General features: G+C 44.8%; 1 protein-coding gene across 2 annotated transcripts in view; it reads right to left on the bottom strand.

Moving 5' to 3' along the window:
- Papss1 (3'-phosphoadenosine 5'-phosphosulfate synthase 1) overlaps positions 1 to 17,817 on the bottom strand; it is a 142,373-nt gene that overhangs the window by 32,078 nt on the left and 92,478 nt on the right. For both annotated transcript variants that reach the window (XM_063281662.1, NM_001395059.1), the window contains 2 exons: positions 2,971 to 3,084; positions 921 to 1,032 (listed from right to left, as the gene is read on the bottom strand). In XM_063281662.1, the coding sequence (XP_063137732.1) occupies positions 921 to 1,032; positions 2,971 to 3,084 (226 nt within the window). The remainder of the gene's footprint in view (positions 1 to 920; positions 1,033 to 2,970; positions 3,085 to 17,817) is intronic.

Below are 17,817 nucleotides of genomic sequence, written 5' to 3'. Positions count from 1 at the left end.
CCAGTGAGCCCAAGGCAGTCTCCATTCCCAGCCTGTGACCCCAGCCTGTGACCCCAGCCTGTGATGCTGTATGTGTTTTGTTTGGCTTTGCTTTGTTGCTGTTGTTGTTTTGTTTGCTTTTTGAGACAGGGTCTCTTTACTGAGCCCTGGAAGTCCTGGAACAACTGGCTATATAGGTAAGGTTGGCTTCAAACTCCCAGAGATCTACTTTTCTTGGCCTGTGCTAGGATTAAAGGTATGTGAAGTGCCACCACATCTAGCTGTGTGTGTGTGTGTGTGTGTGTGTGTGTGTGTGTGTGTGTGTGTGTGTGTTTAAGTCACTATAACATATACAGGTTAGAAAAGATAAAATGTCCTGTTAAATTCCTATTTAAATTTATATATTTAAGTAATTTGGACAAAAGTTGTCAGCCATGAGTGAATCTGTATGCACTCCTGAAATTACTAGGAATTATTAATTCATAAAAATTATGAAATTCATAAAAACTATGAATTAAGATGAAAAAGTAATAAGCCAATGTGCATTAAATTCCAAGTCAAACAGCTAACTCCAAGGAGGACAACCAAAATATAATATTTAATCTTTACAGAAAACAAACACACAAACAAGACAGCCTGTGAGTCCACAGGCTTGGAGAGGAATGGTTCAGGATGTGGGCCCTGAGGGCAGCAGCTCACCAGGTGGGCAGGCTGGCTGACACAGGGAAACAATGGTGCTTTTATAATTCACTTTCTGACCAGATCCCCAACTGTCCTTCCTCCCCCACAATGAAAAACAACTGAAAAGTGGAAATGAGACCCCTTTAAGTGTTCAGAGCCTGAATAGCTTGGTCTTCCTGACTACTCGTGAACCGTGAGGAATACCCGAGAGCACGCCATGCTTCCCACACACAACTCAACTTCCAACTCGGCTGTCTTACCATCCAGAAGACAGTCAAAATGAAGGCACTGCAAGTATTCCCTCTCCCTCATGAAGCCGTTCAGAGGAGTCGCCCAGCCTTCTGCCAGAACCTGCACCCACTGCATGTCCACCTAAGTGAATAAGAGAGCAAATGAAAACAAACGAAAGTTACCACCTCATTTCCAGTATTTATGAACCCAAGCGGCAAAAACCAATACATTTAATTTTGAAAGTAACAGAAACAGACATATCAGTAATGGGTGTGGGTCCTACAAAATGAAAAACAAAATCAGAAGTCTAGGAGAGCGAGCTTTTCTTCTAGTATATCAATAACACATCGCCCGACACACATTACTACCAGGGACAGCCCTGCCTAAGCCTGTGGATCTCAAGCATCAACGTAGCAGACATTTTCCGAAAGGGGTGTTACAATACAGATTGCTAGATGGGCAAGTCTATGGTCAGTCAGGCTATATGGTAAGAGCCTGTCTCAAAGCAAACAAACAGATTGCATCACATTTGATTTCCAAGACAATGGAAATTTTACAGTTCTGCCAAGTTCCCAGAAACTGCAGAAACTCCATGTTGATAGTCACTATCCTAAATCAAAAAATACTTTAAACAAAATATTTACCAAAAAGACTCTTCCCCAGTGCCTTCATCTTACAAAGATCATTACTGCTTTAACCTCAGGGCCTGTGGTCCATCCCCTCAGAACACTAAAGAACTCTGACCTGCATATGGCATTCAGCAATGGATCCCAAATGAGAGACAGCTGAGCACACGGCCAATGGTGTGCAATAAAATGGACTCACATTTTTTCCCAAAGCATGATGGCCAGTGTGTGCAAGGGGACACGAGGAATTACACAGCCTCAATTCACAGGAGATATGTTTGTGGAGACTATTTTTCCACTTTCAAGTTTTCCTTACTTTGTTTTCCTAAGCCCTTGACAGTGGTTATTGCTTGTCTCAACTCTAGCTGGCATGTGTTAGGAGCTAAATGCCTGAATCCCTGCAAATGTCTTATGTTGAAGCCTTAGCCTTCAATGACCGAAGAGGACTTGTGAGGAAGCACAGACAGGCAGCACGTCTTGTGGGCACTGTAAACGGAGCAGATTTGTGACCTCCTGGCCTGAAGGAAGTTTACAGTAGGCTTCTGCAGTCCAATACTCACAGATAGCTCGCTCTCTCCCTCTCTCTGAACAAACTGGTTCCTCCACCACAGAAGTTGGAACAACTCTGCTTTACACCATCTTTCCCTGACACTCGGCATCTGAGACCCAACCACACAAAACCCATCAAGACCGACCGACCGAAGATCTGAACACCATGGAGGAGTCTTTGTCCATGCTAAGTTCAGTTCTCCATCCTCACTACTGGGAGGTGACACTTCTTAGAATCTTGTTACTATAAAAGAAGGGTTGAAGGGAAAGCCAACTGCTACTCCTTCTCTTACTCCTTACCTTTGTGGGGTTTTCCTTGTGTTTTTTTTCTTTTACATCTCTTTTTAAATTATGTAGAAATTATACAATTTAAAGTTTCCTAAAATTTGAGATGAAGTCACAGCTTCCGCTCTCGTCCTGTGTAGTTTAACTCCGCAGTTGTTAATTGAGAAAGGCACCCAATGATACCACTAGGCAGGGATGGACAACAGAACCATTCCTAATGTGCCCATTTTTCTTAATACAAGGGAGAATTAAGTGTTGAACAGGAAATTGAGAAACATGTTTAAAAGAGTAAAAGTTCATTTTAATTACTGTGGATTAGCATTTCTTAATGCTTCAGAAACAATCCTTTCTCTTATGCCCCCAAATCTCGCATAATCTTTGTCCTTTGATATTTCAAAATAAACAAATGTAACTAAAAGCAAATCCAATCGTGGTAATGTGGGAATATTGTACCCCATTAAACACATTGCCCATCCTTAGGAACCGTGATATATACCACAATACCCTGACCCTGTTACTGCTCCCCCGGCTTCAAACACACCGCAGAGCCCCACATTCATCACGCTAACAGCTCCACGAAGGCTGTATCACTTGCTTTGAGAAGCAGCAGAGAACTTACTTTGTTGATTTTCAGTGCTGGTAAGGCTTCTGCATCAGTTTTGGCCAAGTGAAGTTTGTTCTCCGGCACATACAGCTCTTTCACCTCATAGGAGGCATCCACAGGGACAATGTCCTTCACAACAATAAGAGGGCAATTGACATTTCATCCAGCAATGCAGGCGTCCTTAAGAGACCAAGAAAGTAAGCATTCTAATGGAAAAGGGGGCCTTAGGGCCTCGTTCCCTCTTCAACTTCCCTAATATTAGCTGGTTACTCCCAAGTAACACCCAGTCAGCATGGTGCTCACTGTCTAGTGGAAGGCATAGAGCCCTAGAATCTACTCTGTGTCAGAACAGGCGACTGTAAACAGAGCTGACCTCAGATACAATGTAACAAAGAATTCGAACACGAAACGACCCACGGAACGCATTATTTTACTCCATTTTCCATGTGCACCTTTATCCTTAGTGTCACTAAAACACCGTTTTATTCATAAAATGAATTTCTAGAGTGTGTCAAATCCCTCTTGCAATCACTGAAAAGTAGTACCTTTTGATAACCACATAACTGTCTGGATTTGTTCGATGTTCTAAGTGTCCACCTATGACAGGGGCAGGCTTTCCTCCTGCTCATCCCCCATGAAGTGCACGGAAGCACAGAGCAGAGAGGCGTGTTTGTTTGCAGGCACACGGAACTGTGTGCACGATACAACATAACCTCTTGGACTGCTACTCGGAGACCTTTACAAGGCTTGCTCCCAACACATTACTGTGCTCTAAAGAATTCTAAACAGGTTTGACCGCTTTAACTCTTTTTAATACCAAGTCTGTCATCTCTATTAGCACGTGAAATAGAACCAACTGGGGGCTTTTCACTCCTGTGTCTGACCAGTACTTTGTTATTCGAAATAAAGAAACTGTCAAGAGAATAAGAGGATTCTGCCCTTGCCATCGCCTAGGAAAAGGGGTTTGAAAACAAACATAACTCTGTTCTCCAAAGTAAGCAAAAAACCTTAAAACACAAGAAAAATAAAACCTGTGTTTATCAGATGTACGTCCTTTCCAAAGCAACTTACAGACCCAATGTAGTCCCCACAGGGCCACTGACGCCCTTGTCAGAGGTAGAAAACAAACCTAAAACCATCTCCAGCAGCTAAAGAGACAGTCGTGGACGGACACCTACCTCACTGAAGATACCCAGATGGCAAACAATCCTGTAAAGACGCTCGGCATCACTGAGCATCCCTACCAGAGTGGCCACATACACTGCCCAGGACAGCACTAAGCACTGAGGAAGGCAGAGCAGGAACTTATACCCATGGCCTGTGAGAACACACAGAGGCACAGAGCCCATGACGTGTTAGCACACATCAAGACAGGGCAAGAGATGGAGGGGCTCACATACAAATGACCAAATGAAAGAAGTCAATGTGCAAAGGCACAATACCTACTACCAATGCTATCAGGAAGCCAACACTTCTGGTTTTAAAAGCACAACAGTCATCAAAGTAATTCAAACCAAAATATTAATGGAAGAATCAAATTCTCTTTGTGGGCATATGTATGTATGTGCATGCTCATGTGTGTGTTCATGTGTGAGAGTACACATGGAAACCAGAGACCAACATCAAGTGTCTCCCTCAGTCACTCTTCATCGTGTGTGTGTGTGTGTGTGTGTGTGTGTGTGTGTGTGTGTGTGTGTGCATGTGCGTGCTCTGAGTTTGCTGAGGTCCTCACCTTATTTTCTGAGACAGGATCTCTCACTGAACAGGAAGCTCGCCATTTTGGCTAGACTGCTTGTGAGACAGAACCCAGGACCCTTATTCCTGCCTCCATCGTCTTGGCATTACAGACCTGTGCTGTTGTGCCTGGCTTTTTATATAGGAGCTGCAGGTCTAAGCTGAGATCTTCACACTTGGGTAGCAAGCACTTTCCAGCTGAGCCCAAGTGTGAAGCCCAAGAACCAAACCTTAAGGACCTACCCTGCTTATATAGTCACATGCCACACTGCACCTCAGCTAACGCTGGACTTGTATACGAAGGCAATGCCATAAGTATCTGTAGCCTAGTGACTCTACAACCACACAACCGTTTCACAGAGCAGGACTCATCTAAGGGATGAGCTCAAAAGAAAACGGATGCAGCAAAAGAAAAATGATATGATGATGGTGATGGTGATGGTGATGGTGATGATGGTGATGATGATGGTGATGATGGTGATGATGGTGATGGTGATGGTGATGGTGATGGTGATGATGGTGATGATGGTGATGATGGTGATGGTGATGGTGATGGTGATGATGGTGATGGTGATGATGGTGATGGTGATGGTGATGGTGATGGTGATGATGATGATGGTGATGATGATGATGATAGTGACCCTCTAAAGAGGAAAGTAGTTCTGGTGACTTTAACAACTCAGTTGTATCATATGTTGTTTTTCTGGAAGGTATCTTGTGAGAAGGCATGTGATGTTGTGCTAAAAACAGACACTTGAGAGGGCACAGGATGGTTAGAAAGAATATAAATGGAACCCCCCAAACAGTGAGAGGATATGTTCTTGCATTGCTACACCTTGCAGTGCTTCGCTTGTCTTTGCTGGTCTTCAATGGTCTTCCTTGGTTTTCACCTCATAGAGAGAAACACGCCAAAGAACGTCTTGTGGTATTCTGGCTGATTCTGACCACTTGTACTGATCTTGCCAATTAGGTGGAGCCTTGCTGTTTCTGCTGGATCATGCCACTGGTACTGATTCCTACTGATTCATGGTTGGTGTTTGCCATTGAACTGGACTGCTGGTATCCTGACCACAAAGAATGGAATTGCCCAGAGGAACTACTTCTACACAGGTCTACAACACACATTTCATATCAACTTTCTTTTTCCACTACCTACAACCCTCTCTGTGCCCAGCGATGGGTGTGGGGAGCTGGAAACCCTGTGAGTCTGTATGGAAAATAATGACACCAGGACCAGCTGCAGGGAGGAAGAACTACTTTACTTGGGGTGATTCAAGAGTTATGTAATTTGGGGAATGGGTGTCAAAATATCAGGATGGGCAAAAGTCATTGGCTGAAGGCTTACAGTACCAAAATTCCCCATTGGCATGGGGAAGCATTCCAGGAAGCTCAGGTGCAAGCTGAATGCATTCTTATTGGGAGAAAGGAAGTTGAACCTGAAGTCTTAACCAAAGCTACATGGCATTCTGCAGGTAGAGATGGGGAGGAAGGGTTGAACTCCCCAGACAAGGTCAGAAAGAGGGCAGCTCTGCCAATGAAGGGAGTCCTCCATTTGCACTGAGCTCAGAAAGCTATCTGGGTAATGGTAGACTTCAACCTTAATCAGCAGGGCAAATAATAATAAATAATAATAATAACAATAATAATAGATATTATTATTATTTGCATATCTATGCCAAAAGAGCACATGACAGGGTGTGCCTGTTAGAGCAATCCCTCTGGGGTCTGAGGACTAGCACCATCTTCCCAGATACTCTACTCCACAACGGTACAGCAGAGGGAAACACAGTTCAGTTCAATCAGGTGACAAAACCTGACTTCTCCTATGCTTATATTCAAGGAGGCCCCTGACTTTCTCATAATGAACCCAAGAGTAAGAAAGACTATACACAGAGGAAAAGAAGTAACAAAATCAGAAACCACAGCCAGCTACAACTAGCTGGCCGCACAGCACCACTCCTGGAACACAACAGTACTTCTCAGAGGCTCCTGTCCCTCAGGCATCCCACTAGTCAAGGAGGAAAGCAGGGAGCGTGTGTGAGGCATAAACTGCTTGGCTACTCTCCATGAACCTCCCAGACCGTCCGTATTTCCTAGTAGAAAATTAACATTTATATTTACTGAGGAGAAATACTATATCAAGTCATTACAGAAAAAACAGTGAACCAAGGCTCACTCAGCTCACCCAGCTCACTCAGCTGCCTCTGGTCTGACTTGGTGGATTTCACACACAACCATATACTCAGAAGGTGAGATACCTCCCCATGTAAATAAACCCATGACAAAGTGCGTGTGTGTCAGCACTGGGGGGCGGGGAGAAGCTTCAGGTCAACAGTTTATATGGAGTGCCTGACTTTAAGAATGTATCTAAGAAGGGAAATCACACACATCAGGAAAAGAAAAGGATGCTTCTTTAAAGTCAGATAAGCAGGGTAGGCACAGCTCTCCGTGCGGACTTTCAGTGAGAAGAGTAGTTGGTAGGAGTTGGGATGAGCACATGGAACGCCCTAAATCCTTCTATGTCGTTTGCCCATTACACTGTTTAACTGTTCTCTGCCACGTGTGCACTACAGGGTGAACGGCCTGGTCGGCGGGCAATATCTACCGAGCCTGCGAAAGTTCAGAAGCCCCTGTCCCTGAGACAGCAGGACGCACCTCAATCAGCCGAACAGAACCCCCATGCTCAGTTGGATACTCGAGCCCAGAGTCACATTAAGCCATACATGCTCTTGGCAGCTGCAACATAAAGAACCAAAACCCTCTATGCTGGGAAATAAACCCTGAAAGCATCAATCACACAAAGGCCAGGTACTCACTAGGCTTCCGTAAGGGTAGCTACAGTAAGGTTCACGGAAAGGACACAGAAGTCAGTAAACTAGTCACGAAGTTTAAGGGACACATTTTCAAACCAAAAGGAGATGGAGGGTAGCAGGAAACAACACTTCCGTTATTCCTGATGTTCTTACTGCTACTGCAGTGTTAGGAGAAAAGAAGATATGAGCATTTCTTACCTAAGAATCTGCGATCTGTGCTCCAATTCTAAATATACAGCCTGAGCGGGCTTCCTCACCTCGGGGCCTGTTGCCTCTAGTCCCCGACCACTTAGAAAAGATCCAGACACACACCACACACCCCCCAGGGATGTTATCCGAATGAAGCAGCATGGTGTCTGAACTGAGAACCTTTACAGGGATTCGCACTGTCCTAAAAGCTTCACATGTATTTGTTCATTTGTCCTGATACCTACCTATCAAGACATGAGACACTGCCACTGCCTGCCCCTCTACAAACGAGGGCTCCAAGGCCGGAGACATTAGTAAATGTTCACCGTACACCTTCCAGCGCACTTAGCACACCGGAAATAAATGATAATGCTGATGGCAATTCTCTCTGAGCTTCCACATGCTAGGGTCTAACCTCAGCTCCTCACAGAATTTGCAGTAGCCTCTAAAGTAGGTACTATTACCAATGACTATTAGTAATTAAGAAATGAGGCCAGAAACAAAGTCATTTCTCTGAGGCCATAAAAATTAATTGACAGGTGTTAGGGTTGGAACTCCAGCTCCAAAAATATCCCTTAGTTTTCCCCATTAAAAACTAAACTATGAAACTTTACCAAATACCGTGTTATCACTTACTTTCATAAACAAATCCTGTTAAACGTTTATAATTCTAAAGGTTTCATTGTAAGGGTTTCTAGTTTGTGTAAGATCTTCAGTGCACTGATAATGTTCTTCACAATAAATAAATAAATAAATAAATAAATAAATAAATAAATAAATAAATACAGTTAGCACTTCTGTTCAGCCTGAGAAAGTTCTATCAATGATATGTGAACAGCTGTAAACCCACTTCTTCAAGCCCTCTTGCAGTACATACAGAGAACTGCCCTTGACTTACCGCCTGCAAGCTCTTAGCATCTTGAAGATCAGAGTACGTGTGGGAATAAATTCCACAGGGTGTCCACAGAGCCAGTCTCAGCCCCACCTTGGGAAGAGCCAAGCTTCCAATTTGTTTGCTTTGCCCTTTCTTTCTTAGCTATATTACACGGTGGAAGGGCTGGGGAGGGCACGTTGTGGTGGTGGGCACGGGAACTCTCCCCTTCTCCCACATTTATCGGTAGATAACCATCAACAATCTAGGGAGGTCAGAAGAAAGGCACGCAGTAGGCCAGCCTTTTCAACTCCATCTGATACAACAAGGTACTTTTAATTTCTAGCTCATTTCCTCTGCCAGCATCCTGAGATACAGCTCCCAAAGTCGATGATTCACAGCAGCATGACCAGCCCACTGCAGTGCTCCAAGCACACGGCTGAGGCTGTCGGAGCAGTGCTCTTTCCTGAAAGAGGAGCAGGCCCCCCTCACAAACAATGTAGAGGGTACCCACAGCTATCTGACTCTGCTTGCCCTGAACGGAGCAAGATCTCACAAAGGAGCCACTGTTTCTACAAATAAAAGGCTCCTTCTGACAGGCCCCATCCGTCCACAAATAACACGAATGATCTTCGGGGAAAGCTGAGTGTCTTCAAGGTGACTGACTAGTGAGAGGCAGAGGTAACACAAGTAAGTCCAAATGACGTCAGAAAGGAATCTACTCACAAACACATGTGCGAGTTTAGTCATTTGCTGCTCTCAAAAACCAATGTGGAAGCTATAGTTGTGTTTTCAAAATCGAGCAGGAAAATATTTTATTTTTAAGCCAAAGTAATTTTTCATCATGTGCATTCAATGAAATCCTTCCCTTTGCAGATTCTTACCTAACAATATTCTAAATTAATTTTAGCCTTACAATGTGATGTGAATTTCTTCCAGAGGGTAAGCAATGCTAAATAAAAGATCAAGAGTTTGCTTTCATTTTCTTCTGAAAAGATAAAGGTAGTGTTTCTGGAACTAACGCAAGCACCGTGAGCCAAGGGGAAGGAGTCAAGCAGGACACTGAGCATCCGCGCAGTGGAGGTGAGCTCCAAGAGGGTTCTGTGTAGAGGTGGGGCAACTACTTAACAGAAATACAAAGTGAACCTTAAAAATGCAGACCCAGCTCCCTCAGTCTTTTACAACACCATAGGAGCAACAGTATCAACCAAAACCCACCAGAGCTCGCAGAGACTAAACCACCAACCAATGAGTACACATGGAGGGACCCATGGCTCCAGCCACACATGTAGCAGAGGATGGCCTTGTCCAGCATCAGTAGGAGGAAAAGCCCTTGGTCCTGTGACGGCGTGTTCCTCCAGTGTAGGGGAGTGCCATGGTGTTGCGATGGCAGTAGGTGTGTGGGAGTGGGAGCATCTTCATAGAAGCAGGGAGAGGGTGGTGGGAGTATGGGAAAGGGGGGGAAGGGGATAACATTTGAAATGTAAAGCCATAAAATATCCCAGGAAAATAAAATTATTTTAAAAAATGTAGGGCTGGAGAGGTGGCTCGGTGACTAAGAGCGCTGGCTGCTCTTCCCGAGGATCTAGATTCAATTCCCAGCACACACGTGGCAGCTCACAGCCACCTGTAACTCCAGTTTCAGGAGACCCAAGGCAGCCTTCTGGTCTCTGCAGACACGAGGCACACACATGGTGCACAGACATAGTTGTAGACAAAACACCCATACACATATTTTATTTTTTAATTCTAAATGCAGACACAGCCAGTTTCTACCACATTCTAATCCAAGCCTCTGTCTGTAAGATCAGCACAAAACACCCAAAAGGATACCAGTACAAAGTGACACTGGCTACCCAAGGAGCAGAATGCAGTCCCCGCCACATTAATTGATTGTTTTATCTGGGATTCCTTAGGATTTCCGCAGACTCACTCTCCCGGCTATCAGAAATGCTGTGGCATTGGTATCCTTCACATAATCCACTTTATTTAAGCAAATTCCTTTTCAAACAAAAACCGTATTACTAGCCAGGCCAGAGAAAGCTCTTACCTAAACCTTACCCATCTAAGAGGCTCCCATGTTCCATTATGAGAGTGACGGGGACTCAGCTGCCCAAGCGTTCCAAGCAGAGCTCAGTGAAGAGTTCTCCCACTCCCCTTGGTGAGGGCTGCATTTCACACCTCCGAGTACAGAAGTATCCAATGCTATGAACTGTAAACACTTATTTAATTTAAAGGATGGGTACCCCGTTTCTTTCTCAGTTGACTAAACACTATCCAAGACTGACTGATGCTGCACCTGCACCCTTGTTTGGGTAACCGTTGCTTGGAAACTGGCGAGCAGGATGCTCACTCAGCCCTGAAACTGGTGACTCTGGTCCTGTCACTTGAATCTTCCCGTAGAAGCCCGGGGTGCTAACAGACAGAGGTTCTGCACTGTAAGGCTTTTTCTCTATGTATCTGCTGCACTTTCTTCTGGAGCCAGATCTGCTCAGCAGATTGAATGCTGGGGCCCGCTCACATTTTCATGCAAACTATTAAGTTTCTATTATCTCAGCTACATGCATCCAAAGCACGAGCAAACGACATTCTGGCAACGCTTTAAAACTGAGCTACGAAGTCTGGTTTTTATGTGCAGTATAAAATCCATTTAGAGCACTAACCCACCATTTTGTAAGAAGACAAACCTTTAAATAATTTATAGCACTAGTAAATCCAGAGTTCCTGGTAGATTTAAAAACAGCATTTAAAATATCACTTTAGATTAAAACCAGCGGCGAGAAGCCTACTCCCTCGTGTTCTAGCAGGCCGAGTTAAAACACAATACTAGCAGGCCATCTAGTGACCACTCTAGGGGTAGGGGAAGAAAAGACAGAGCCCCAAGTTTGCCTGTCTTCTGTATTCTTAAACAAATGAATCAAGATAAGAAAACAAAGATCCTCTGATTAAAGGACGGGACGTGTATTTTTGTGAGTAACTATATCACACAACCAGACAGTAAGAAAAATTAGAATCTAAAGTGCTCACATAACAAAGACCTCATAGCTATAATACCCAATTCCCTTGAACATGCAAAGTAAATATTGATCTTCCTTTGTGACAGTAAATTAAGAATACCAGTTAAAGCTGGGCAGTGGTGGCACACTAGGGAGGCACAGGCTGGAGGATCTCTGAGAGTTGGAGGCCAGCCTGGTCTACAGAATGAGTTCCGGGAGAGCCAGAGCAACACAGAAAAACCTCGTCTCAAAACTGAAAACAAAACTCATTTTGGAAGAGCCTCCCCAGGATACCGCTGGTTTAAAAAAATATATATCATCTGCCACTATTATTCCCCTGGGCACAGCCTTCTCAAGCTCCTTCACTCTCAAAAGTCCCAGGTGGTACTCGCTTCTTCTCTCTACCTAAAGCCACAGCACAACTGGAAACCCATTATCGTTGGTCTTTGTCCCCAGTTCCTAGCACAGACTCTAAGTGATAATGTCTTTCGTATGGGGAAATTCATGGCTGATGCCTCCTGGTCAGCTTCAGGACTGGCTTCTGTCACCAGAAGGATCACCTTGACTGCAGGTTGGTAACTTGTAGCCTCACCTCTTGCCACTTCACTGGTCACTGCCTACAGGAAGCCTCCATAAGCACCCCCCCCCCCAACAACGGAGTTCAAGGCTGTGTGAACCACTCTACATGCAGAGATGCTAAAAGAGAGGGGCATGGACACTTGTTCGCTATGCCCCACACTACCCTATACATTCCATCCATAAAGCTCTCCCGAGTTCACAATAAACCAGCGATAATCAACACTTCCCTGAGTCGTTCTGACCAGTTACAGAGCCAAGAAGAGGCACCTGGGTTATTTAAATAGCCAGGCAGAAGGGAGGGTGACCTATGAACTCACGACTCAGATCCGAACAAGCAATGTCCTGAGACTGGGCCCTTAACCTACAAACTAAACTCCAGAAAGGATCAGAAGCAACTTGAACTCTTGGGAGACTCCAGTGACCAGAGATAAGAGTGCTGGCTGTGAGGAAAAACAAACAAAAACCCTTAGAACTGATGCTGAAGCAGAGATAAATCTTCCGTAGTTTATTTCAGAAACGAAGTTGACATTATAAGCAGCATTTTATTAGGAGCCCAACAAAGAGGAGGAGCTCATGCCGGTGTGTGCAAGCCTGTCTGCCCGCCTTGGACTAGCTGCCATCCATGTTGATGATCCCTGCAGTCTAGGGAAACGGTGTCGAACCAACTTTTAAAGCCTCCTCACTTAGCCTTTAAACAACCCTGTCTCACTGCAGGGTGTGGTGGTCCACACCTTTAATCCTAGCACTAGGGAGGCAGAGGCAAGCAGGTCTCTTCAAATTCGAGGCCAACCTAGTCTACATAGCAAGTTCAAGGACAGCCAGGAAGCCCTAATCTTAAAAATAATAATAATAATAAAAATAAATAAATAAATAAATAAATAAATAAATAAATAATAAAACTCACAGGGACAATATAATAAATAACAAATCTCTCAGTGGTTAATAATGCTTGCTGCTCTTTCAGAAGACCCAAGTTCAGTTCCTAACATCCATGCTGGGCAACACACACACACATGCACACAGACAGACAGACAGACACACACACACACACACACACACACACACACACACACAAATAAACCTTTAAACAAAAATAACCTACATTGACCTTATTTCCCACTATGTAGAACGTTTCACATCATCTAGATTCAAACTTAAGAAGTTTCTTTCTCTGCCTGAGTTTCTTTCTTTTCCAAGCCAGGCAGTGTCATCCTTGACTTCCTCTAGAGTACCTTTAAAGTATTCTAAAAGGATTCAGTTTTTGTAAGATCAAAGAAATCCCATCTGCACTCAGGAACCAACCATCACGGAATGTGTGAGGGAATAGGACAAAAGATTCATATTTCAGCAGCCAACTGAGACAGGAGTAATGCAGAATTTAGAAATGATCTACTAGAAAGATCTAAGTGTGGGCTGGGAATCCACCCTGTGACGGCGCCGAGCCCACCTGACCTGACTATTCTGACATTACATCACAAACCTGGCCCTGCTTCTCCTCAGGAAAATGGTGATGCTATAACCACTCCTCGGGGTCTTGAACCTATTGTGAACTGGTTCTGTTCTGCACTCCACCCATTCAGCCCTTCACCCTCCGTCTATCTGAGCTCCCACCATGTGCTCTCCCCTAAGCACCTGGAGAAAATCTCAGAAACTTCTCTGCAGTATACTGAAGGTGAATTGCATAGACTCCACCCGGCTGGCTGGTTGGACAGGGTGTGCACTAACCCAAAGTCCCCTGTCCATGGGAAAGCAGTGTGTGTCCCACCAACTAAGAGGTGTGGTGTGCCAGCTGTTCACGGGCTTCTCCATGTGGCCTAAGACTTATCTGAGACTCAACTTTACTAGGAGGCAATCAAAGAGAATTCATGTGAGAACAGATGTAGTTTTGTCCGTGTGTATCTTCCTCTGATTGTAATTTTAAGCTCTACATCATGATACAAAAGCAGAAACATAAACTAATTTATACATGGCCACACTACACTGTCTACACACTATAAACTACAATAGAGTGGCGAAGACCAAACACGAAGGTCCATAAAGCAACTGTACTGTTTGGCTGGCCGCCGCATCCCAGCGTGTGCTGCAGTGTGCACCACACATGGTACTGAGCAAGCTCTCCAGTTAACGGGACTCACCACGCACAGCAGAGCGGTACTCCCGTGCTGTCAGGGACATCAACTGCTTGGGAAAGCAGATAGCCGAGATCTTTTTCCCCAAACAAGGCTGATGCCAAGAGAGCTTAACTACAGTAAAAGGGCACCTGGATTTCTTCTCTGTGGTCACACCTCTTTATGATAAAAAACAATCTTCAGAAGAAAACTTCTGTTCTAACCCATACGGCATAGTCTAACGAGAAGTTGTGAGTGGAAAGAGAAGACTCCTGAAAATAAGGAGAGATACATAAAAGCCACTATGAGGTCTCCAGATGCCTGGTCCAACACAGCCAATTTCTGGAAAGTACTACCAAGATATTGTGTGGGTGAAATGAGACAGCATACAGAAAGAACTGAGTGCAAAGATCTCTTATGGAGATGCCACAAAAATTGGGGGGAGGCATGGGGGTTGGGGGAAGAAGCTCAATGGTTAAGAGCTCTGGCAGTTTGTCCAAAGCTCATGGCTTTGATTCCTAGCACCCAATGTTAATGGCCGCTAACAATTGTCTGTAACTCTAGTTCGGGGGGATTCCAGCATTCAAGAGCATTGCATACATATATGCAAGCAAAACACCCATACACATAAAAAATAAGCAAATCTTTAATTTAAAAAGAAATACAAGAAAGAAGACACTATAAGATAAGGTGAGAGAGAAAAGGGGCCACTGCCCCGGAGGTCAGAATAAAGCAAACAAACAAACAACAAAAAACAAAAGCCATTTCCACAGACACATAGCACTACATGTGGCCCTTTACAACACGCAGCAGATGGCAGTCTGCTCTGCGCTTCAGTGAGACGCCTGGTCAGAGTGCCCAGTAAGCACCCTCTCTGTATAATACACATGAAAAGGATAATTAGTACAACCTCTAATCAGGACGACATCAACAGGGGGAAGGCATGAAGGGAGCCTGCAGAGACGAAGGTGGGAGGAGAAGGGAGGAGGAGGGGAAGCATGCCACGGCAGAATGCACGACAGCAGGTCATACAAAGGCCAGCCTCTCAGAACCAAACCAGGAAGTAGTCTCAACACAAACCACCCTAACTCTGAAAAAACACCTACCCCCCCACAGTAATAATAATAATAATAATAATAATAATAATAATAATAATAATAAATAATACATAATAATAATGGTGGTGGTGGTGATGAATTGGATACAGGTAATTAAGAAAAGGGAAATACTTATTCCAAACTTCAGACTCTATGGATGACCTATCATGAAATAAAAGGCACAGAATAAAAGGCATAGTCACAAAATCACAGTGGCACTGACCCTGTCCTCTGAGCAGTGAGAGCATTAGTGGAAGACTTCACACGTCATACTTAGTATTTGACTGAATGGTGTGTGGGACTCTGTGCCATCCCTAGGCTTGGAACTGCAGTATCTTCACAGAACTGACACTTAAGAAACAACACAAATCCTCTTCCTCCTGGCATTAAAAGGGGCCTAGGAGTTAGCAGCTGCAGAGGCACAAGGCCGATTTATGCAGGCAAAGCATGAACTCCAAAGAATGCTATTCTAAGTGAGGAAGAAGTTACAGAGAGGAGGACAGAAGGGAGCACCGGCAGTGGGAGCACCGGCAGTGGGGAGCACCGGCAGTGGGGAGCACTGGCAGTGGGGAGCACCGGCAGTGGGCGCACCAGCAGTGGGGAGCACCAGCAGTGGGGAGCACCGGCAGTGGGAGCACCGGCAGTGGGGAGCACCGGCAGTGGGGAGCACCGACAGTGGGAGCACCAGCAGTGCACAATCCACACTGAGCTTAACAATCCCCGTAAGTGGGTAGCCTCTCGCAGCGTCTGTGGACCACACAGGAGTATCTGTGCAATTGCCTAGGATTCTGTAAAGCATTCAAGACCTGCTGGTTAGACATAAAAGATATAAATTATAAAGCTAGACTACATACAACTTTTTAACTTTCTGCTGACAAAATTCAAGAAAAACAACATAAGCTCAATGTAGACAAATAAAAACACTCCCCATACTGAGCATAAGGAATGGCTGGCCCTGGAGAAGCTGGCCTACCAACTGCATGACAGGTATATCAAGACACAAGACATGTCCACAGAATAAGTATGTCCAACCTTTTAGCACTCCCACATGTTGCTATCCGCCAAGTTTACCTATGAGTTGGTTCACCATGCAACCAAATGATGAGACAGATGAGAACAACAGCAATAAAAATCACAGAAGAGGGCTGGAGAGATGGCTCAGTGGTTAAGAGCAGTGACTGTTCTTCCAGAGGTCCTGAGTTCAAATCCCAGCAACCACATGGTGGCTCACAACCATCTGTAATAAGATCTGATGCCCTCTTCTGGTGTGTCTTTAGACAGCTACAGTGTACTCATATACATAAAATAAATAAATATTTTTTAAAAAATCACAGAAGAGTCAATGGTTTACTGAGGGTACTTTCATGTCAGGCCACACTCATAGCTACCCTGGACCATAGTCTGAACAAACCTGGTCTTCTCTTTTAAAATTAAAAGGGGGAGAGGTGCTTGGTGGTGTAGCTCCTTTGGTTAGAGTGATTGACTAGCATGCACAAATCCTGGGTTCAGTCCCAGGTCACATAAACCAGGCATGGTGGCGGTGCATGCCTGTAAGCATAGGGCTCAAGAAACAAAAGAAAAAAAGTTCAGTGTCATCCTCAGTTCTGCAGACAGTAAGATGCCAGCATGAACTACAGGAGAGCCTTTCCTCAGGAAACAAAGAGAAGCAAAGAACTGTGATCTCAGCCACGGGATAGCTCAGCAGATTAAGGGGCTTGCCGCCAAACCTGACAGCCCGAGTTCAATCCCCAGAACCCACATAGTAGACGGAGAGAACCAAATACAGGAAACTGCCTTCTGACTCCGACCAGTGCTCCAGGGCACACACCTACCCACACATACACGCAAAAACCACCCTCAGTCAAATGCCAACACCACCAGAGCTAGAACCAGAAATGACCTACCAGGACCTGTTCAACAATCGATCAGGACTTTAAGTGGTGACTCAAACTGTAAAATAACTGAATGACAGGACGCAGTGGAACACAGGCAGTGTGCCGGAACACACGGAGAACTTCAACAGAATGTACGTGACAGAGAAAAAGGTCAAGGGATGACAAGACTGGCTTTGGAGTTTATGGGTTTGTATTTTTTTAAGTGTTCCAGTTTTTTGGTTTGAGGGTTGTTTGTTTGCTTGTTTTTGTAATGTGTAAGAGTATTTTGCCCAGCACACATCTATGTATAACATATGTGTGTAGTACCCTTAGAGGCCAGAAGAGGGCAATAGATTCCCTGGCGCTGGAGTGCCAGCTGTGGGCCTCTATGTGGGTGCTGGAAATCAAACTCAGGGCCTCTGGTAGGGCAGCCAGGGCTCTTCACCACTGGGCCAACTCTCCAGCCCCAAAACTGCTTGTCATTAATTATCACGGTTTAGAAACTCCTAGGCAAGGCAGAGTAAAGCATGCCTTTAATCCCAGTACTCAAGAGGCAGGCCGATGTCTTCCAGTCTGAAGCAAGCTCAGTCTACATAGGGAG

Source organism: Rattus norvegicus, chromosome 2 (assembly GCF_036323735.1).
Source record: "Rattus norvegicus strain BN/NHsdMcwi chromosome 2, GRCr8, whole genome shotgun sequence".
Lineage (NCBI taxonomy): Eukaryota > Metazoa > Chordata > Mammalia > Rodentia > Muridae > Rattus > Rattus norvegicus.
This window is presented reverse-complemented; position numbering and strand designations above follow the sequence as displayed.